This window comes from Solenopsis invicta, chromosome 1, assembly GCF_016802725.1.
Source record: "Solenopsis invicta isolate M01_SB chromosome 1, UNIL_Sinv_3.0, whole genome shotgun sequence".
Classification (NCBI taxonomy): Eukaryota; Metazoa; Arthropoda; class Insecta; order Hymenoptera; family Formicidae; genus Solenopsis; species Solenopsis invicta.
In genome coordinates, this window is record NC_052664.1 from 2,196,595 (window position 1) to 2,221,695 (window position 25,101).

The 25,101-nt window shown below is 31.8% G+C and overlaps 2 protein-coding genes across 2 annotated transcripts; one reads left to right on the plus strand and one right to left on the minus strand.

The window, feature by feature from the left end:
* Nucleotides 1-64: 64 nt before the first annotated feature.
* Nucleotides 65-9,746, plus strand: LOC105200034 (U6 snRNA-associated Sm-like protein LSm6). Its single transcript, XM_039447452.1, has 4 exons — nucleotides 65-250; nucleotides 8,953-9,051; nucleotides 9,195-9,285; nucleotides 9,537-9,746. Exons 3-4 carry the CDS (start codon nucleotides 9,195-9,197, stop codon nucleotides 9,683-9,685), a joined length of 240 nt encoding a protein of 79 aa, XP_039303386.1. The 5' UTR covers nucleotides 65-250; nucleotides 8,953-9,051; the 3' UTR covers nucleotides 9,686-9,746.
* Nucleotides 9,747-10,258: 512 nt separating this feature from the next.
* LOC105200024 (protein TIPIN homolog) lies at nucleotides 10,259-13,806 on the minus strand. The gene is made up of 2 exons (XM_011167394.3): nucleotides 13,350-13,806; nucleotides 10,259-11,327 (listed from the first exon to the last, which is right to left on the minus strand). Exon 2 carries the CDS (start codon nucleotides 11,269-11,271, stop codon nucleotides 10,447-10,449), a length of 825 nt encoding a protein of 274 aa, XP_011165696.2. The 5' UTR covers nucleotides 11,272-11,327; nucleotides 13,350-13,806; the 3' UTR covers nucleotides 10,259-10,446.
* Nucleotides 13,807-25,101: the final 11,295 nt, after the last annotated feature.

Below are 25,101 nucleotides of genomic sequence, written 5' to 3' on the forward strand. Positions count from 1 at the left end.
ACGACGACGACGACACGGCGGCAGTGAGCAAACTCCCCTCCCCAGAATTCGAGAGCGATCTTCCCACGTGCTCGCAGGGACAATCGCACTTCCGATATCGTCGGTGTGAGTGAGCACGAGTGAACTGCTTAATCATGAAGCGCGATCTGTGAAAGGCGACGGGACGGGTTCTGTGACTCATGCATCGATATATAACACTGGATGAAGCATTGACTGAAAATTTTCTGCACAGACGTAGAAGAAACGAAATGTTAAGTAGGACGTAGCGGCTGCTTTTCATTTATATTCATTTTCATCAATGTAGGTTAAAGGCCGCGGCACAGGCTTTTGCATAGCTGCATAAAAGTATGCATAATAGGCTTTTTACAATAAGCTATTATAGCGTTTTTCATTGAGAAAACTGATGTGCACTGAGTGCGCACTCGCCGCAAGTAAGTGGGCGTTTCCGTTGGCACCGTCATCGCGCGAACCGAAACGCCCAATTACCTGCGGCGAATGCACACTCAATGCGCACTGGTTGTCCCAGTGAAAAACGCTATTAGTTGATATCATAAGTCATAAGCCATAAGAATTGATCAATCACAGTCGAATATTCTCTTTACATTTGACTGTGATTGGTCAAATTTTATGACTTATGATACTAATAGCTTATTATAGAAAGCCTATAAAGAAATTAATCCATTTCCTTATGCATGTGCTAACGGACCAATCAACGTCCTTATGCATACGGTTATGCAGCTATGCAAAAGCCTGTGCTGCGGCCTTAACAGGCTTTCTACAATAAAGGCTCAAGTTCACGCAGCGAATAAAAGCTGGCGTTTTACCCTCTCTCCATCAATTTGGCGAATCCAGCGAATAAACGCTTAAAGTTCGACACAGTCCAACTTTTAGCGACTAAACGCTGGCGTTTACCCCTTCTCCATCAATTTTCATCAATGTGACAAATTCAGAGAATAAACGCTCAAAGTTCGACACAGTTCAACTTTTAACAAAACGACGCTGAAATTTAAATATTACATTCCAAATTAATTACCTTCCAAAAGTGAATATATAAGAAAAAATTATGACTAAAATCAATCGACATCACCTGAAAATACAAACAAAGTTAGTATATATTATATACATATAGTAAGCATACTTTTAAGCTAGGTTGCTTTTTATTTTTTATTTATTTATGTTAGATAGCTTTATTTGTTGTATTTTGTTAATAACTGTGTTTTTTATATTGTAGGAAATTCTGTTATACTCTCATATACTTGTGGTGTGTGCAAAACAATTGTTTGTACCATACAGAAGTTTGTACCATACAAGAAAGTGAAGAAATATATCGGCACTCTTGTATGGAGGGATATAATGAATGTTACATAGATAAAAATTCATATTATTTTTATCCTAAAAGCGGTAAATACATTATTATTATACAACAATTTTGGCCCGATGCAAAGAAGAAACTGTGCTCATTACGACTTACAAAAATCGGAGCTACCCAAAACTTTTTTTTTTATATCTATTTCTTTTTCTTTTTTTAACAAATACATTGCAGCAATTGCAGCAGCTATACGTCGTCTTCTAATTTCAGCTATAACCGCCACTGTATGTTTATAATATTTTACATACTTGATATATTGATTATAATATTCCAACTCCATTTTTGTCAGATTATGTACTTAGCAATTGCCGCTTTTAACGCTGCTTTGCGTTGCGGTGGAGTTGGGTAGAGTAAGAGTAAAACGCCAGCTTTTATTCGCTACATGAAAAGGATAGAGGCGATAGCGTTTAGCTTTTTAACGCTGCTTTGCGTTGCGATTGAGTGGGGGTGAAACGCCAGCTTTTACTCGCTGCGTGAAATTGCATCTTAAGCTATAAGTCACTACACATGTTGTAAGTCAGAATTATAAGGTTGCCGTCACATGGGGCGTAACTTGCGTAAGCGTAACTTGCCTCGACCAATGATATCGTTTTATTGGAACATCAGCTTTCGCTTAGTTACTTTACGCTTTTTACGTTATTATCGTTACATCGAATCCAATTTCCTGCGTAAAAAACGCTGTGTACATGTAGTAATACATGTATTGGTAACACATGTATTACTTAAATAAGCAGAACAAAATTGAAAGATGGATAATGAAATCAGGGTAAATTAAGAAATAGTTTTATATCAAATTTATTATTTATAATAGCTATTCTGTAATAACATTCTGTCATATCCAACCTTCTTGCGATATGTTGAAACAAAATTTTAAAGTTATAGTTGTACATTAATAGATATGTCCGTGTTGCTTGAATTTCTTGCAAGTAAAATGCTTTTTTTTTCTTAAATGCCTAACATATATTTATTTCGTTTTAAATATATAAATTTTAAAAAATTACAAGTAACAGGAATGTATGCCCGCACAGGTTAGATTCGCACATAGATGATTCACACGTACTAGTGTGCAGAGTATCAGTTTCACATGAGGCGTACTTTCCGAGACGCGTAAATTACAAAAACCAATCGTAAATTTGTTTAGCATTTCTGTTAGAGAGTACAAGAGAAACCCTAATCAACAATTGGTTGCATTAGATATGCATTTCTTGAAATTCCGCGAAATACGCTTCATGTGAAAGAAGGCTTTTAAAATGGCGTAACGTATTTTAGAAGTTACTAGAATACGCAAATTACGCTACGCAAGTTACGCCCCTTGTGACGGCACCCTAAGTCATAATTCTTAAGCAATTTGCATCTACAATAAGTCGTATTGGATTATTGCGTAATAACATTACGAGTCCACGCGAAACGTCTCAACTGGCGATTTTCGCCAAGTCGTGGACTTGAGCAAAGCTGTAGAGTACTATTCTAACCTCAAATTAATGTTTGCCGGAGTTGAAATAAGTAAATTTCAAAGAATGACAGCAAAAACACGACTAATAGTTAATAGTAGATTTTGAATTCCTTTATTCTTGTAAAAACATAATTAGTATTGAAAAAAAATATAAAAAATATCTTTTTTTCTTTTTTACACAACTTACATTAATATGCTCTTTATGCAGTTCTTCGATCAGTGTAAAAATTGCATAAAAGCTGTTAAAATTTATAATTAGCTGTAATTTTTACTATGGTACTTAAAATGTAAAAGTGATTTGCAATAATATAAATATAATAATATAAGCACAATAATAGTAAGAAAGCCTTCTTCGGTCGCAGTTAGATCTTAGTGCTTATATTTATTCGTGTGATTTTATATAGGCGGATCCCACTAACAAGTAACTTTCTATTAAATTGTTTTAATTTCGACAATACTTGTAAATGTATACGTGATATCTATATTTAATTATCTTGATTCATATTGTACCAACTTAATATACTATTCATTAAATTTATTACCGAAATTAAGATAATTGAATAGAATAGTTACTAAATATTACGTGTATCAAGTATTTGGTGTAAACAAAGCCATTGGCCTAGTTTACACCGAGTACTTGATACACGCACTAACTAGTAATTTTTTATTAAATTATCGTAATTTCGACAAGAAATTTATAGAATACTATATTAAGCTGGTACAATATGAAGGGTGACACCCTTTTGGACACAGCACGATTGGACACCACCACTCACAGCGCTTGACCATTGGAAAAACTCTAGGCATAGGCCGCCATGAGTGGTGGTGTCCAATCATGCGGTGTCCAATCGTGCGCACCCCCAATATGAATCGAGATAATTAAATATATGTATCATGTATACACGCATTGTCGAAAGTAAGATAATTTAATAAAAAGTTACGAATTAGTACGCGTATCAAGTGCTCGGTGTAAACTAGGCCATTAATCATGAGGCTTGTTTTCTGTTCCTGCACTAGACTGCACTGGAACGTTCCTTCTTGCTTTCGCTAACTTTGAAACATCTATCTATTTCATTTTAAGTGTACACTTATTTAGAGAGTTCAGGAACAGAAAACAAACGGATGAATTGCGAGTATGTAAAAAGTGGTGACTTCTCAGTTTAGAAAATTTCCCCATGGACAGAATCAAATTCCGTGGGTGTACATACATACATAAATAAAATTTTTCTTTTATATTTAACACTGTCTGTAAAAGTTAATTTCTTCCTCGTTTCCACGAAATCCGTTACATGCTGTATCAACATGAAGACAAAAAAGAAATTTAACTTTTGAGTAGGAATGTAAGGTGAATGCTGACGCATACGCAGAGGACGCTTAGAAAAAGCATCTCGCCCCTCGCATCATGCTATTTCTATCACGTTTTCCGCTTACGGACGTAATATGACACATGATAGGCTTGTTTTCTATTCCTGCACTAGACTGCACTGGAACGTTCCTTCTTATTTTCACTAACTTTCAAATATATATCTATTTCACTTTAAGTGCACACTAGCCTAGTTTACACCGAGCATTTGATACGCGCACTAACTAGTTATTTTTTATTAAATTATCTTAATTTCGGAAATAAATTTAAAAAATAGTATATTAAGTTGGTATAATATGAATCAAGATAATTAAATATATGTATTATGTATATACGCATTGTCGAAAGTAAGATAAATTAATAGAAAGTTACGAGTTAGTACGCGTATCAAGTGCTCGGTGTAAACTAGGCCGGCGGGTTCCGATAGCGCACATCCCGATAGCACACAAACCACTCACAATGGCAGATGCCTAGAGATTTTCCGTAGGTTGAGTTAGATAAGTCAAGATGATTGGTTGGTGGGCTATCGGGATGTGCGCTATCGAAATCCTCCCAAACTAGGCCACTAATTCAGGGAGTTCAGAAACAGAAAACAAACGGAATGTAAGAAGAAAACCTTTTTGGTTGGGATGTTTTAATCCCATCCATCCCATAGTTCGGACCTTGCAACTTCTAATTTCTTCCTTTTCACTCGTCTAAAGGAGCATCTCAGTAGAAAACGATTTTCGTCCGATTTGGAGGTAAAAGACGCGGTCTACAAATGGTCGAAGAAGTTGGCGGGAAACGAGTGCAACGAGGGCATAAAAAAAATTGATCCCGCGGCTCACTAATAGCGTTTTCCATTAGAATGCACGGAATGCGCACGAGAAACTCGCCGAATTCAAGCGACACTGTCCAAGTGCATTGAAAGTGTGAGTTTCTTGCACGTTTAATGAAACACTCACGACTTGATGGAGACGCATAGTAGTACGCAATTTTAAAATTTCTGGAAACGTAGTTTGCAGTGAATGCTTATAAAAGTGAATCATTTTCAAGATACACTAGCTGCCATACACTGCCTTATTAGAATATATACATTTTGTTTCTTTTTGCACTTGCATTCATAACAAAATTATACAACTTATAAGACTGTCAAGAGTTGCAATTAGTGGTGTGCAATTTTAAAAATGTAAGACATTGTAATTTAAAAAATGGATTATTTAACTGTAAAATTATTTAATTATCTAATGCGAAACAGGTTAAAATGTAAAAAAAGTTGCGAATTTTTAGTTCTTACGTGTTCAAAGAATAAATGTGTAAGCCAAAGAAAGTTGAAATAAAATATTTTATTGTATATACGTTTCATTGAAATAATTATTCCATTAAATTTCTTTTTTTTCTAATTTTTTCAACAGAGTTTTTTGTTCTCTTCTATCTCCATTATAAGCCTCATTTACATTTTGTTCCTCCGTATCTAACCATCCGGCGCAGCCATGGGTCTAGTTTACACCGAGCACTTGATACGCTAAATCGTAACTTTCTGTTAAATTATCTTACTTTCAATGATGCGTGTATACATGATACATATATTTAATTATCTCGATTTATATTGTACCAACTTAATATATCCTTTCTTAAATTTATTGCCAAAATTAAGATAATTTAATAAAAAATTACTAGTTAGTACGCGTATCAAAGGCTTGGTGTAAACAAGGCCATATTGCACTAAACTGACACCGTTTCTTGGAGCTCGTGCCGAAATCTCGCACTACCTATGCAAAAACTCGACACTAGACTCCCAATGAAACAGCGCATACTGAAACGCCCAATGAAACATGTTACCCGCGGCGAGTGCGCACTCAATGCGCATTAGTTCTCCCAATGAAAAACGCTATCAGTGTTACACTGTGGCCTCTGTGTGGGTGTTTACGATAACTAATCGGATCTCGGATTGGATTGAACAATGGTACTCAACGTAAGTATAGAAAATTTCCCTAGGCTAATCGGATTGACGATTGCTGTCTCAAATGTAATCCGATTGATGACGAAAGCGTGGAGACCGAGAAGCATGCTTGAAAAGTAAGTCTCTTTATTTTTTTAAATAATAACACAAAAAATCAAAGATAAAGTTAAAAAGAATGATTTGAATTTAGATTTATTGTAATTTGTTTTGTCTAAACACTGGATTTCGTTTAAATTTCTGTTTGTAAAAATTAATTAATCTATTCTAAAGTTTGTGGTTATATCGGAAACAAATCAAAATTAATAAAAACAATTATTAATTATTAGGTACATATTAAAGCATATAATATTTCAAGCATATCATATAGAATTCCCCCTTTATTATAAACTTAGTAAACATAACTTTGAAATTATTCAACTACATTATACATTAATCAATATTAATTTATATGTTAAAAATCAATAATGTTTCTAAAAATGTTCTTTTTATTCTTTTCCAGATCGTAAATAAACTTCAATTCCATGAATAAATAAAAATTACTGGAAAATGGATTTATATGAAGAGGGCATTATTGAACAATATCAATTTGTGCTAACTTAAAATTTGTAAAATCTACTTTTCTTTATTAGTTGTTTATTAGAGAGTAATAATATAAAAATGTAATATACACATCATATATGCATACAATTATTTTAATTTTATTTATGTATATTCCGTTCTTATATTATTACTCTCTAATGAACAACTAACAAAGAATAGCAGATTTTACAAATTTTAAGTTAGCACAAATTGATAATGTTCAATAATGCCCTTTTCATGTCAATCCATTTTCCAGTAATTTTTATTTATTCTTGGAGTTGAAGTTTATTTACGATCTGGAAAAGAATAAAAAAAAACATTTTCAGCGACATTATTGATTTTTAACATATAAATTAATATTGATTAATGTATAATGTAGTTGAATAACTTCAAAGTTATTTTTACTGAGTTTATAATAAACAGGAATTCTATATGATATGCTTGAAATATTATATGCTTTAATATGTACCTAATAATTAATAATTGTTTTATTAACTCTGATTTGTTTCCGATATAACCACAAACTTTAGAATAGATTAATTAATTTTTACAAACAGAAATTTAAACAAAATCCAGTGTTTAGACAAAAAAATTACAATAAATCTAAATTCAAATCATTCTTTTTAACTTTATCTTTGATTTTTTGTGTTATTATTTAAAAAAATAAAGAGACTTTTCAAGCATGCTTCTCGGTCTCCACGCTTTCGTCATCAATCGGATTACATTTGAGACAGCAATCGTCAATCCGATTAGCCTAGGGAAATTTTCTATACCTACGTTGAGTACCATTATTCAATCCAATCCGAGATCCGATTAGTTATCGTAAACACCCTGTAACTTGTTGAAAAACCCCCCATAGGCCTAGTTTACACCGAGTACTTGATACACGTACTAAGTAGTAATTTTCTATTAAATTATCTTAATTTCGGCTATAAATTTAAAGAATAATATACTAAGCTGGTACAATATAAATCGAGATAATTAAATATATGTATCATGTATACATGCATCGTCGAAAGTAAAGCCTGCCGCAGACGATACGTTTTTTCTTACGAGATTGCTTACGTGCTCCTATACTGGCAGTCTTACGTGCTCCCGTACTGGAAATGGGTAGCTTACGGGCTACGCTACTGGCTCGCGTACTGGATTTTCGTAATAGATCATGTCCTATTTTTCTTACGTGATTCTGTACTGGTTTATTGTGAAAGCCAATCAGGATGCAGTCTTATAGGTTATACTGGATTATACCAGGGGCTGCGTTCCGATATACACTGCAAGTACTGAAAATCTATAGTTCATGTTACGTATACTATAGATTTTCAGTACTGGCAGTGAATTTCGGAACGCAGCCAGGTTATACTGTCGAAGTGTTGTCAAAGTTCAAACGTGAATTCACTTCGCAAACATAACATCGTGCAGAAAAGACTTCAAAATAGTCCAAAGAAAGTATTTTATGTTTAATAGAGGCCTACTAATAAGAACCATGTTTATATACGATAAACACACCAAATTACCATAATAAACACAGTAAAAGTGAGGCATTAAAGAATGTATTGACTGTCGACTCCATAAACGTCGGCGATATTTATTTCGTTGTCGCAATTTTTCAATAATTAAAAATAATGCAATAGCAATTTTACGACAATGTACAACTGTTGCAATAATTTCATCCATCTCATCTATCTCATCCATATTTAAGCGTGCCACTTCTATGGAACAAATTTCAGTTGCTTAGCCCGTACGAAAACTCGCACCGTGTGAAGCCACGGCCAGTAGCACTGCCAGTACCATTGCCCGTACGGTAGCAAGTAAGAAAATCCAATTAGAAATCCAGTAAGAAAAAACGTATCGTCTGCGGCAGGCTTAAGATAATTTAATAGAAAGTTACGAGTTATGGCTCTGGCAGACCAGCGCGATTTGCGATACGCGTTTATTCAATGGGCGTACGTCTTTCTCAAAAAATTGTACGCCTATTGGATAATCGCGCGTCGCGTGTCGCGTCATCGCGCTGGTGTGCAGGAGCCATTAGGCCTGTTCGTGTTGCTGCCCTTTTTGAATTAATTTCTTTGTCGTCTCTGTCTTTCTTACGATCGAATATATATTTATCTCATCTCGAGTGCAAAAATTTTTGGGGATTTCAAGCAATTCGAACAGACCTATTAGTATGCATATCAAGTGCTCGGTGTAAACTAGGCCATAGTCGCATCCCTAATTTCGTAACGTTCCCTAAGTACTACTTTCTTTAGGTTGGTACTTTATTTCTTTTACTGGATCTAGCAACATTGGTTTGAAGAGGTTAAAATTGAGACAACCAACGAAAAAACCGGTTATATATATTTATAAAGGTACACAGAATGTTCTCATCTGTTACAATTTATTAAATTTATCAGGATATATAAACATGACGATTTAAATGCAATTATTTATTCATTCTTCAGTGCGTAGTAATTTTTTCTACGTATTAAATGTTATTTTTGCACATTGACAGATGAGCCGGAAGGAAGCATTGTCTCAATTTATACAACAAATTCATGGACGGCCTGTTGTTGTAAAACTGAATAGCGGCGTTGATTACAGAGGTAGATATTTGCTAACAATGTTAATGTATATTACCTTTATTATTTACCTTAACCTCATTTATTTACCTTAACATATATTAATATTTACTTGTCTATTTAAATATATTCAAAGAATCAAAAATAGCTTGATAGAATTGTTTTTAAAAATGTTTTTGTAATCTATATTAATGGCTGTCATTTTAAGCAGTGAATGTTACATATTTTAATTTAAATTTTAAAGTCTTCAAATACATTCTATATATTATTTGCAGGTGTACTAGCTTGTATAGATGGGTATATGAATATAGCACTTGAACAAACAGAAGAATATGTTAATGGACAATTAAAGGATAAATATGGAGATGCCTTTATAAGGGGAAACAATGTGTTGTACATTAGTACACAGAAACGTAGGAATTAATCACACTGTATAAATAAAAACTAAATGTTTATTTAATAAAGCATTTAAAAAAATTCGTTTATATACTTGTCATCTAACCACTATTGTGTTTTCTTTTAAAGATGTATTGCTAAGATAATTTAGAAATGAAAATTCTAATACAAAAATGTTTAGGCTATATTTTTCAAATTATAAGTGATTGAGGTTGATTAGTTAAATCGCTCAGGTATGATATATCCCGTAGTGAGCTTTTACGAAATTATCTTGAAGATTTGTTTGAATAGCATTAGAATATCAAAATGTTATTTTTTTTTATTAGAAAAAAATTTTATTGTAGACTGCATGTCTACCCAAACAAAATTTAGCTATTATAATTGGTAAACTTTAAAATTAGTAAATTACAATTTGAAATGTATAACTTCGCCATCTTTCTATTAGAATTTTTGTTTCCAAATACATCTTTAAAAGGAAATGCGGTAATGGTGGCACTCTGTATCTCTTTAACTATATTTAGACTTATTTCTAAGTATACAAGAATTATAAATACGACAATCTTTATGCTGCGTAATAAATGCTTTGATACAATGTCCCTTGTGAACAGCAACAAATTAATACATTGTTGCAAGATTTATTTTGCTCAAGCATAACCTGTTATTTTCGACTCTCATTCAGTAGTATGTCTAACTCGTAAACAATTGCTCCATTTGTATTTGTATTTATTTGTGATCGCATATTATCTAAATGGAATGTATTTGTTCTATGGACTGCAAAATATTTTCGTTTCAAGTTTCTGTATACATGTCATCAATCAACTTTGTTCTCTTATTTTCTTCCTCGTGCTCTTTCTGTCTTTGGAGTCTTCTTTGAATAGCTAATTGCTTGTTTCTTTCGATTCTTTGTTTTACTTCGTCACTCAATTCGTTTGCAATAGTAATACTTGTATGTGGTACTTGTGAATTTTGTGTACCAGTGGATTGCGTTAAAAGCTTGTTAAACGCATCCTCGTTTGAAGTACTCGGTGTAATAGCGGAAATTTGTGTTTCAGCTTGCTTTTGTTTTTGAATTTGTTCTGTTATTAGCAAATCGAAGTCATCTAAAAGTGCACTTTCCTGTTGATTCTCATCATTATATTTATCCATGTCATCATGAATAATCAAATTATTATCCGAAGTAATCATGTCCTGTCGATACTTCTTGATAAACACCTGCAGATCTTTTTTTGTCCCCAGTTGCTCAACTCTCGTAAGAAAATCATCGAAATGATACTTGGGAAATAATCGATAAGACCAATGTTCTAGTCTCTTCATGATTCTGTCAAGGTCCGTTTTTTCGTATCCCTTGCCATAGAACTTGAAGCCTTCAAAATATTGTTCAATAGTTTGGATACCATTGGGCCCTTTCAGTCGTTCTGTATTGAGTTTGGGCACTGGATTTCTCACTACATGCGACTTGGATTTTGACGGATCGATTCTCCGCGTAGTATCAGTCTCATTATCGGATGTTGCATTCTCCGCTTCTTCATAACTACCACGCTCGTCATTGGAATCTCGATTTTCGTAATGCTCTATAATGTCATCGTCACCCTCGTATTCCGGAATATCCATCATGATGGTATAAAGTAACTGAAGTATTAATTCAATTTGACCACCATTTAGGCAGATATCTGGAAAAATGTTTAGTCTTTTAGAAATAATTGTAGCAAATAATGAGAAAAATAATGTTAAACTGATATTTATATAATTAGTTCTTATATTTAAGACAACCTTTATAATCTAAAAATGTGACTGTACTATAAATATTCTGACTCTAGACTCATAATAACAATTTTTTAAATCAATTATTGGCAGATACTTTCAGATCGATCTTTGTATCAGAGTTTACTGTTTCTTCCTTGTTATCCACAAACTACTGAATAATAAGACAGCATAACAATAAAACAAAGACACAGGTAATAATATGTTTTTAAAAAGCAGCTTGTTGCAAAAAATAGTTCTTGGCATCTATATTAAAAATTTCAAACTTTAGTTTCAAATATCTCTTGGTTTTTCAAAAATTAATAATATAAAGTTTTTAAGTTCAAATCAATAAAGAGAAAATATCAAGAGAAAAGTTTTTATTTGTTTGTTGAATGCACTGAATGAGAAAAGCTATCTCGAATACATTTACAAGCATACAACAGTTTCGTCTGATATTTTTGTTAATAAATAGCATTTTTATAACATTCTATATATATATATATATATGTACCATATACTATGTTTACAGGTCACCATTAATCAGGTTTAATAATATCCATAATTATGAAACTTGCCAATTATTGTCATTTCCATTCTTCAAAGAAACACTTATGATTGGCCAGTTTTATAAAATTGATGTTATTAATTGTTATATGAAGTGGCAAACCATAAGTATGCCTCTAATAAATGAAATAACTGTTAATTGATTGGTTTTACAACTACAGGTATTATTAAATCTGATTAACAGTGAACAAGTGGTAATAGTGGCCTATTTTGTAAATAACTATGACACATGTTTTTTTAATTTAAACTCAATTTTTTAAAGTATTTTCATTATATGACATAATTTTAACTAGTATCATCAAATTATTCATCTCAAAAACTATAAGAAATCATTCTATTGTACTTTTTTCCCCTCAAGATAAAAACAAGTATTTTTGTAATATCACTTTTTTATTTCTTTTTGCACCATGCTGCACAAGGTAACTAGTTATTTAAATTATACTAGTGTTCTAAATCATATCGCCTTTAAAAATATCAAATTTAGAAATTAAAATAAGTCAAAATATATTAAGTTAAGATATAACATTAATATTTATTTTATTAATAATAGTTATTTTGTTAACAATTTATTGAAAAAAGATCAAATATTTAATAATTAACAATAATGGAAAGGATATTGGAAAAAATTGACTTGAACTTATTTTTACAACTGTCATTTTTATTCATATCAATTATTAGTTTTACTATTATTATCATATTAATAACAATTATTGTAATAAAATTTGTGATGGTACAATTTAGGAAACTTGATATTTTATAAAAAAATATTGATTTAATAATCATTAATTATTTAACTGCAAATGTGTATACTATGTAACATATTCTACAAACTTTTATGAAAATATAAAAAAATTTAGTATAAAAATTACTTAGTAACATTATATCTTAAAAACATAAAACAAGAAGGGATAAAAGTCTACACAGTTGTTGGTGCGTGTCCAAAAATCTTCAGTTTATTTTAAAAAGAACATTTCGACCCGATTTTGGGTCATCTCCAGCAAATTACGTGTTGAAATGTTCTTTTTGAAATAAACTGAAGATTTTTGGACACACACCAACAACCGCGTAGACTCTCATTGCCCTTCTTGTTTTGTTTCTTCAAATTTGTAAGTCTGTATAATTTTACTTATTATATCTCAGTTACATACAATACTTGTAAAGTACGCAAGAATACAGCAATGAAAGAATAGTAGGTATCAACATGAAAACCAGGTTGAAAGTTGCATCTGATGCCAATCACTGGATTATATAATTAACTTAATTTGACAAAATCGATTAATCCTTTTTTCGCGTCAAAATAGATGAGACAGTTCCTTTCTCATATCAAACCATGAAATCTTTACATAATTAGTCTTCAAAGAATTTGAAAGTATGGTTAGGCTTACTTAGATGCGCAGAGACGTAGGCCGATTAAAAATCGCTATCATCATGCGACTCGCAATTTCCCTTCCCGTCTTCCATAAATTTGTCGAACTGCCCATCCGACTTTTTCATCCGCTCTAAGACCGACACAAGCAATTTCTTATTCAACCGATCGGTTTGCGTAATCTCTCGCACAACTGACTCGCACTTCGGTAGATCTTGCGATCGTTCGCTCTGTAGCTTCCCCAACATGTTGCCGTCTCGCTCCATCGGAGTTCCAGGCATCTTCTATAATTATCACGCAAAGCTATTTGCAGATCACAGATGTTATTGTGATCGACAGTTACGCGAAATGCTGATATGAAATACGGCTAATAATAATAATATTAAGCACGCGAATAAAATATCAACATTAACGTTAGAATATCAACCGACATCGAGTAGGAATAAAAAGTTTGTTCTTTTTAGCTGCACTAGTTCAGGGGCTCGATCACGTAACTTTTTCCTAGGGTGGAAAAGTAAAAAGTGAAATCTCTAACCATTAAAGGGTGTTTTCCGAAAGTTCTATCAAAAAGATTTCTTTGATTAATAAGGTTGGTAGCACTGTAACTAACTACGCTGTGTTTCGTAAAGGGCATCGCACATGAAATGCATAACATAACATAAGCACAACATAGGACCGATGGATCAATGAACATCTAGCACAAAGTCACCATATTGATTTACATAAGATTCCCATTGGTCCAGAGGTCTTATGTTATGTTATGCATTTCATGTGCGAGGCCCTTAAAGGGTCTTAAAATGCATAACATAACATAAGCACAACATAAGACCAATAGACCAATGAAAATGTTATGTAAATCAATATGGCGACTTTATGCTGGATGCTCATTGGTCAATCGGTCTGATGTTGTGCTTGTGTTACGTTAGGGTGCCGTCACATGAGGCGTAACTTGCGTAAGCGTAACTTGCGCCGACCAATGATATCGTTTTACTGGAACATCAGCTTCGGCCTAGTAACTTTACGCTTTTTACGTTACGTCAAATTCAATTTCCTGCGTAAGAAACGCTGTGTACATATAGGCTGTGTTCCGTTTTTACTGTCAGTACTGAAAATTTATAGTTCACGTCACATATACTATACATTTTCAGTACTGGCAGTTAATATCGGAACACAACCATAGTAATACATGTATTGGTAACACATGTATTATTTAAATAAGCAGAACAAAATTGAAAGATGGATAATGAAATCAGGGCAAATTAAGAAACAGTTTTATATCAAATTTATTATTTATAATAGCTATTCTGTAATAACATTCTGTCATATCCAATCTTCTTGCGATTTGTTGATACAAAATTTTAAGGTTATAGTTGTACATTAATAAATATGTCCGTGTTGCTTAAATTTCTTGCATGTAAAATACTTTCTTTTTTTTAAATGCCTAACATATATTTATTTTGTTTTAAATATATAAATTTTTGAAAATTATTTACAAGGAACAGAAATGTATGCCCGCACAGGTTAGATTTGCACATAGATGATTCACACATACTAGTGTGCAGAGTATCAGTTCTACATGAGGCGTACTTTCCGAGACGCGTAAATTACAAAAACCAATCGTAAATTTGTTTAGAGAGTACAAGCATTTCTGTTAGAGAGTACAAGCACAGTATAACTTATACTGTGGTACAAGAGAAATCCTGATCAGCAATTGGTTGCATTAGATACGCATTTCTTGAAAATCCGCGAAATACGCTTCATGTGAAAGAAGGCTTTTAAAATGACGTAATGTATTTTAGAAGTTACTAGAATACGCAAATTACGCTACGCAAGTTACGCCCCATGTGACGGCACCCTCAGTACCGGAGCCGTAGCCATATTGAATCTCAAAATTTGGACCCAGTTCTGATTGGTCTAAAGTATGGTCTACTGCGCATCTAGTTACTTGTTTCACCTTTCTTCTTACATCATGGGTAGGCTATCGCACCGTGCGCTATCGGATACCGTCCGTATGGGATACGTTTCAAATAGCGCATCAAAAGCATAAAGAATTATTTGCAATTGTTTAACGTTTCATGAACAATGAGGACAAATTCCCATACAGCACAGAGAGATTGCAGGAATATTGCAGAATGATTTCATTAAAACATTACCCATACAGCATAGAAAATTTAAGCAACATTGCAGCAACGTTGCAATATTGCAGATTGCAATGCAATATTACGAAGACATTGCAGAAACATAAATTAACAATATGCCTGCAACATCGCATTGCATATGCCAGTAATATTCCGGAAATATTGCAATATCATAATTTTTTAATAAAGTAGTGGCAACAAAGAGCCAAAGCAGAATATTCGTGTATAATAATATACTAATTTAACTCATCCATAATTATTCATCCGCATTTAGCAAACCAAGGTCGGGCGGTGTTACTAACCTAAACAGAACAACAAGTCAAAATGACATCAAAGTGATTCACAATTGTGTCAAAATGACACCAAAATGAATCGTAATTGATTGAAAAGTGACTTTTAATGATCATTTTGCAGTCACTTTGACATCATTTTGACGTCTTGATGACTCCCTGTTCTGCTTGGGTAAATTTTCCGCAGAATCTCTGCATTTCCTAACAGTACAACCGTCCATATATCGACTGCAAGTTGACTCATCCAAATCAGGCTTTCAAAGTTGACTGCAAATCGACTTTACATAAACGTCTACAAACATCCTTTAAATGTTGACTCTAAAACGTCTAGAAAAAAGCATGCAGTCCCAAAGCATGTGGTGCTGTGTGCATCATAGAGTATTGTTAAGAAACATAAATATTTATATCAATAGATGAAATAGGTTCATATATGAAGAAACCTCGATCTATAGCCCAATGAACAAACAATATTTTTTAACTGTTTCTTTAATAAAAATTTTTTCATATTTAATTTAATTATTGTATTATATTAATATATATTTTCTAATTGCATCTTATTTAAACAAATAACAGAAAAGTTATTCCAGATGCTATTCTGCATTTGCAAAATTAGTAAAAAGAAATTATAAGTTTGTTTTTAATTATAAATTTATATTTGTTTGGGAGTTATATATACCGCCAGTTATATATACACATGTCAGCATAAAAGTGTTTACAGGTCATCATGAGGGATCAGTTCGCAGCGATCATGGAAGTCAAGCAACGTTCACTAAAGTCGCGACTTGGATGGGTGACCTCTTGGAAATTTCCGAAAAAATATTTTCAAAACTTTTTTTTGCAAAAAATGTTTTTTAAAATGTTACACAAATATTGTTTTGTTTATTGGAATTATGTGGTGTAATAATATTTATGTAAATATTTTGAAAAAATGGAATGTTTCAATGCAATATTTCAAAAAGCGAACATCTTAATATTGCAGCAATGTTTCGCAAGCAAAATGCAATATTACAATGTTTTAATGAAATCATTCTGCAATGTTCCTGCAATCTCTCTGTGCTGTATGGGAACAATATGTTATCAAAAAGACAAAATATATATAATTAAAGTATATTATTTATATAAATTTTAATTATTTATATATAATTAAGTTAATATTTTACTGATTTTTATAGATGTTATTGAAACATTTTTTAAACAAATTTTAAAATCAATAATAATTAAAAAATAAAAAGCTTAAATATTAAATTAATAATAAATAAACAATTTTATAGAGATGAAAAATAAGTAAAAAGATTAATATTAAATAAACATTAAATAAATATTAAATAAACATTTAAAAAATGCTTACTAAAATCATTTTTTTCAATTAAATGCTCCATGAAAAATAAATACTTAAACAATATTAAATAAATGTTTAAAAAAGGTTTATTTAAAAAAAATAACATAAATATTAAATAAATATTAAATTAATGTTCAATAAATGTTAAATTAATACAAAATAAAAGAGAATAATAGAAAGCTGACGATCCACGCAGGTTGTTATACGCCAGAAACAAAACAAGACATGTTTACGAGATTCAAACGTTTCGACCTTTTAATTATTGATCATCCTCAGTAAAATACAAAATAATCTATAAACAATAAACTTGTGTTACAAATTCCGCAGTTAAGATATTACTAAAAGAACATATGTGTAAAAATATATCAAAAATTAGAAGTCAAAAAACTCTGTTATCCGCTTATTAAAATGAGACGCTTCATTCCGTGGTGGCTTTGTGGAACTTGCCAAAAAAATAGAATTCTTGGAACAGTTGATAACAATACAGACTGCAAGTTAAGGAAAATGCAACCGGTCACAATAAGACTACAAAAAAATTTTTTCAATTAAAAAGAGTAATAATATGAGCAATAAATCAAAAATTTAAAAAGTAAAGAAGGACGTAACAAACAAATAAAATAAAATAAAACGTGATAAATTAAAAAGATAATAAAGTAAGCTGTACAAGTCAATAATTATAAAATTGTAAAGAAGTAAAAAAATTAACAAAACATTAACAAACCTAAAAGTTCCAAAAATTATATCACAGACACTTGAGGAAGGATGTTACCAGCACAGAATACTTAGAGACGAATATCAGGGAACACATGAGAGAGAATTGTCGAAACGGCTAGATAAGGATAGGAGAAGGAAGGGATGCAGACTCTAAGAGGGGGAAATACGTTTGAGAATGGAAAGATATGCCTTTGAGAGGAGTTCGGTATCGCTTTGTTTGTTAAGTCCGTTTTGTTATTTCTTAATAAATAACATTTCAGATATAGATCTTTTTACGTACAAAGGTTTTTTGCCTAAAATTTTAACATTCTCCCAATCAAAATCATGATTATTTCCCATACAATGTATGCCCTTACGGAAATAAATTATTGGAAAGCCAATAATCACTATTGACTTACAATAGTGATTATTCATTCTCTAATAGTGATTATGTAGCATCTAATGATTGGATTATTCGCAATAATCATTTCCCAATAGTTTTTGAATGAGTGATTATTGATTCCATAATGAGATTATTTGCAATAATCATTTCCCAATAGTTTTTTTATGGAATGATTATTGATTTCATAATCATTTATTTGGAATAATCACCAGCAAATTACTTTTAATAGTTAATATGTAAATGATTATTAGTCGACTATTCATAATAAACCCAATAAGAACTGGATTACTTTATACGTTTATTAAACGCAAGTATGGTATAAAACAGGTATAGGTATAGGTATAGGTATAGGTATAGGTATAGGTATGTGGCAGATATGTATATAGGTAAAACGATTTTTATACGTTAGTGCAATATACGTTTACAATAATCGTTCTTATTACGTATATATAATACGGAACGTATTTTATACGTTAAAAAATGGTTTATAAAATGCCACAAATGTATTTACGTTTATAACACGTATAAAAATACTATAAAATACTATTGTATACTAATTAAACGTTTCTTAAATACGTTTATGATTTGTAAAAGTTGTCCCTTTACATAACATATCAAAAATAGGATTTAATGTCCCGGTATGATATACTTTTTAAATATGTTAATAAAAGTTTAAGCGTAAATTATATTTATACGTTTTTATTGCAGCAATATTTAAACGAATAATAAACGTATTTTATACACATTCGGTATATCTAATTAAAGGTTTATTGAAAACGTATATTTTTTATGAAATGAAAAACATTTATAAATCATTTCAGAAATACCGAATACGGTTAAAATCCAAGACATTCAATTATTAATAGTTATTTTACATGTAAAAACATATTACGGTGCTCTCAAAAATCGAGCGATTTGCTTTGATTTTGAGTTTCAAACATAGATTTTGTACTATGTCTATGGTCTCAAAACTTTTTGGCGACGCCAAAAGTTTCGCGCCTTCGCGGCTTGCGCGGCTTCCACTAGGTGGCTATGCTGCGGGGTATTTTCTCGTGAGTCGAGTGCGGCCACAGGCATTATTTAGGCGCCACCGTGACCGTCTTTCTAAATTGCACTTTAGTGAAATTTTTGTGAACCAATTGTAACCTCGAGACGAATTTCGCTCTTGTTTTTTTTTCAAGTGTGGTGTGTATGTGGTTCGCTGTTCCACATAAAATTTTATATTTTTACATGTAAAACAATTTGTATTGTTATTAAATCTTGTACATAAATGTTTAATTCAAATTTAATCTTTATTTAATCCTTAAACGAAAAAGAAGAAATATTTTTTTGGAAACTATAATTTATTATGTTTAATTATTGATTTATCAATACATATTTTATATGACTATATAAATCATAGTGACTATTGGGCTCAAATAATTTTTCAATAGTTCGTCCCAATAATCCGCGAAAAAACTATGACGAATAATCCAATAGTTTTATTAATAGCTTTACTAATAGTTACAATAGTCCATTTCCGTAAGGGTGGAGATAACAGAAGGGGAGCTGGCCTTCTTAACATGCTTTTTATTCTGTGAATCTCGTTTTTAATTGTTGTTTTGTCTGTCCCACATAAGATGAGTCACAATCCTTACAATTGATTTTATAAACTACATTGTTACAGGACAAATGATCGATATGATCTTTCCTCGTAGTTATAAATTTGTTTAGTTTATGGGGGATTGTGAACGCCACGTTGCAGTCATACTTATGTGAGAAAGACAACAATTTCTCCGATACCGAATTGATATAAGGAATGGTGAATAATCTTTTCGCTTTAAGTTTTCATCGGTGTCGTTCTCGTAAAAAAGGTATTTCAATCTAAAGAGAATCATAGAAAAAATAAAATCTAACAAGTAATTGTTCTTAAGTAAAATGATAACCAAATATGTGAGATTTTTTTCATGGTATTGTGGATAAGATAGCAAAATTATTTTGTCCACCATGCTAAAAATTCATTACGTCACTATATTTGAACTAATTTGGTTTAAAAAATTTTTTTCAACATCTACGAATTATAAGAAATATGTGAAAAAAGTTATGTACAGTTCATTAAAAGTCTTGTGCCGCAAAAAAAAAACTGTATGAAAATCAGCTTATTTCGGCCGATTACATAACTTTCCCCTTTTAAAATAATGTGATTCTTATTCTTGCAATCCGAGAAAAGTTTTCGCAAGTCTATTTAATTTATGACATAGTATTGAAATGACATAATTAATATTCTTTAATCCAAAATATAGATATTCAAATTTTACATAGCACAAATATCCTAGAGTTATCCATGGGACGTTCAAAAGACATTTTTGAAACATTCTTTTGATAAAATGTGCTGTGTGGGATAAATTAAAATATGTTACAAATTTTTAATCCATTTAAATTAATTTCTATTTATTAGAGTGTCTTCTATCAAATTATGCTATAACAGTTTTTGTTTCGTATCCCTGGTAAAAGTTTCGAATAGGATCCCTAGTAGCACAAAATATTGGTTTAATATTGGGAAATAATGTAAACCAAATATTTTATATTGGGTGTGAATTGATTTTCAATATTGGTCCAATATTGCAGAGTATGATATCGACTCTTATTTAACCAATATTGGAGTTGCAATATTGGTTCAATATTGAAAAATCATGTAAACCTAATATTATCTATTGGATATGAATTGATTTTCAATATTGGTCCAATATTGCAAAGTATGATATCGACCCTTATTTAACCAATATTGAAAAAAAAAATAAATACGATATTATATATTGGTTGTGCATTGGGTTTTCAACATTGGTCCAATATTAGAAGGTTGACACTTTATCTTATTTAACCAATTTTAGTCGAATTTGTTTTCGGACCCAAGCGATCACTAATCCAAGTCAAGAGTCCGGTGAACGTTGCTTGACCTGTGTGATCGCTGCAAACTGATCCCTTGTTATGACCTGTGAACACTTTGTGCTGATACGTGTATATAACTAATAGATCAGGTCAATATACGTTATCGAAAAAATGGAATATGTATAATTAAAGCACATTATTTATATATAAAAATATAAAATTATAGTTTTTTTACTAATTTCACAAATACGGAATAGTATCTGGAATAACTTTTCTGTTATTTGTTTGAGTAAGAATGCAATTAAAAAATATATGTCAATATAATACAATAATTAAATTAAATATAAAAAACTTTTATAAAAAAAAATTTTTTTTTAATAATTGAAAAATATTGCTTGCTCATTGGGATGTAGATTGAGGTTTTTTTCATTTATGGACCTATTTCATTTATTGATAATATTTACAATACAATTATTGACTCGTAACATCGGCAGCGGGCGGATCCCGATAGCGCACGGGATCGATAGCACACCACCACTCACAGCAGCCAATGCCTAGAGTTTTTCCGTTGGTTGAGTTAGATAAGTCAAAATGATTGGTTGATTGGCTATCGCACTGTGCGTTATCGGATCCCGTCCATCGGCAGCACATTAATTTTTCTTTTATAGACAATATTCGCTTTAGATTAGGAAATCTTGATCAATAATGCACTTCCAATATAAATGCAATATTGTACAATTATTGACTCGTAATATTTGCAGCATATTACCGTTTCTTTAAAAAACAATATTAGCTTTTGATTGGCAAATCTTGGCCAATGCACTTCCAATGTAAATGCAATATTGTACAATTATTGACTCGTAACATTGGCAGCACATTACCGTTTTTTTAAAAAACAATATTTGCTTTAGATTGACAAATCTTGGCCAATGCACTTCCAATGTAAGTGCAATATTGTATATTAATTGGCGAGCAATATTACGAGTACATATGCAATTAATTCTATGACCAATATTGGCTCTTCATTAGGAAATATTGGCCAATGTACTCCCAACATAACCAACGTTTCACCAATGTTAACCAATGTAAAGCCAATGTACTGTGCTACTAGGGTGTAGTAAAAAAATTAATGTTTTTTATTCAGCAAACACCGAATGTAACATCAATATAGCGTTACATAACATATATGTATACATATATAACTCATATATATATTATATAACGTTACATTTATGTTATATTCAGAGTTTATTAGCCAATAACAATTTTATTATATATTATACACTCGTTATTTTTAAACAATAGAATGACGTAGAAAGATAAGCTAGTAAATGAGTAATTAAAAGAATATAACAAATATATCAAATTTTATAATACAGCCCTCACAAAAAAATCCCCAAACTTTGAGAATTGTCCACAAAAGTTGGATGTTAACATAAAAAATTTGGTGGTTGACTCTCAAATTTTTAGGGTAGATACCAAATTCGGTGTCTACCTCAAAATTTGGGGAGGGTTCCGATGCGCACGGGAGGGTTTCGATAGCGCACATCCCGATAGCCCACCAACCAATCATCTTGACTTATCTAACCCAACCTACGGAAAATCTCTAGGTATCTGCCATTGTGAGTGGTTTGTGTGCTATCGGGATGTGCGCTATTGGGATCCGCCTCAAAATTTGGGCGTTAACTCTAAATTTTTGGTGTTGAATCAAAAACTTTCAGGGTAAACCCTCTTTTAAATGATTTGGTGTCAACCTCCAAGTTTTACTGCTTTCCGTCATTAAGTATTGACTTTCAACTTTTTCCATACAGCGTAGAGAGATTGCAGGAACATTGCAGAATGATTTCATTGAAACATTGTAATAATGCATATTGATTGCAAAATATTGTTGTAACATTGCTGGAAGATTGCAGCAACATTTATATAGATGTCCGCCTTTTGAAATATTGCATTGAAACATCCCAGCAATATTGCAATGTTATAAACTTTTCTAAAATATTTACATAAATATTATTACAGCACATAATTCCAATGAACAAAACAATTAATACTTTTGTAACATTTTAAAAAACATTTTTCGCAAAAAAAGTTTTAGAAATCTTTTTTCGGAAATTTCCAAGCGGTCACCTATCCAAGTTGCGACTCCGGTGAATGTTTCTTGACCTCTGTGATCGCTGCAAATCAATCTCTTATGGTGACCTGTGAACACTTTATGCTGATATATGTATATATAACTGGTAGATCAAGTCAATATACATTATCGAAAAAATGAAATACGTATAATTAAAGCACAGTATTTATATAAACAAATATAAAATTATAGTTTCTTTTACTAATTTCGCAAATGCAGAATAGCATTTGAAATAACTTTTCTGTTATTTATTTAAATAAAAATGCAATTAGAAAATATATATCAATATAATACAATAATTAAATTAAATATGAAAAAATTTTTATTAAAAAAGCAATTAAAAAATATTGTTTTGTTCATTGGGCTGTAGATCGAGGTTTCTTCATATATAAACCTATTTCATCTATTGATATAAATATTTGTTTCTTAACAATACTATGATACAGACAGCACCACGGAACCGCATGCCTTTTTCTAGACGTTTTAGAGTCAACATTTGAAGGATGTCTGTAAACGTCTATGCAAAGTCGATTTGCAGTTAACTTTAAAAGCCTGACTTGGATGAGTCGATTTACAGTCGATATATAAATATCAGTATAAACGTTGTACTCTTAGGGAATGTAGAGATTCAGCGGAAAATTTAATAACATCGCCCGACCTTAGTTTGCTAAATGGGGATGAATAATTATGGATGAGTTAAATTACTATATTATTATACGCAAATATTCTGCTTTGGCTCTTTATTGCTATTTATTAAAAAATTATGATATTGCAATGTTTCCGGAATATTACTGGCGTATGCCATGCAATGTTGCAGGCATATTGTTAATTTCTGTTTCTGCAATATCTTCGTAATATTGCATTGCAATCTGCAACATTGCAACGTTGCTGGAATTTTCTGTGCAGTATGGGTGACGATGAGTCGAAAAGTCCTAAACTATTTTTTTTATAATGATTAATAAAGCAGTATAATGTGCGTGAACGCATTTCCTGTAAACGCTACAATATTCCTGTAATATTATACAAATATTATTAAAAATTAAGATAATATTTTAAGAATATTATTTAAAATTTTTAATATTATTTTAATATTATGGGAATATTGTATTAATATGTTGTACGTTCATTTTTATATAATAGTATACGAGGTGTGTTCAAAAAGTATCGCGAATTTTGTGTTTTTTCAAAAATTATTTATTTATTCATGAATATCTATTTTGTCCCCTTCAAAGTAATCCCCATGAGATATTATACACTTGTGCCAACGGTTTTTCCAATCTTCGAAGCACTTCAAAAAATCATTTTTTTTTATCTTGTTCAGCTCCTCCTTCGATACCGTCTTTATCTCGTCAAGCGTAGCGTAACGTCGTCCTTTCATGGGCCTCTTCAGTTTAGGGAACAAGAAAAAGTCACAGGAGGCCAGATCTGGGGAATACGATGGCTGCGGCATCATTAGTGTGTTGTTTTTGTCCAAAAAGTCGCGCACAAGCAACGATGTGTGAGCAGGGGCGTTATCGTGGTGCAAAAGCCAATTTTTGTTCTTCCACAAATCCGGGCGTTTCTGGCGGATTGCTTCGCGCAAATTGCGCATAACTTGCAGGTAATATTCCTTATTGACCGTTCTACCCTGTGGCAAGAACTCATGATGCACCACGCCCCTGCAATCGAAGAAAACTGTCAGCAAAACTTTCACATTCGACCGAACTTGGCGCGCTTTTTTCGGTCTTGGTTCGTGCGGCAGCTTCCATTGAGATGATTGAGCTTTGGTTTCCACGTCATAACCATAAACCCACGATTCGTCACCAGTTATGACCCTCTGGAGCAAATTTGGGTCGTCGCGGACAGAGTCCAACATCTCATTAGCAATGTTCATGCGATGCTGTTTTTGGTCGCAATTGAGCAATTTTGG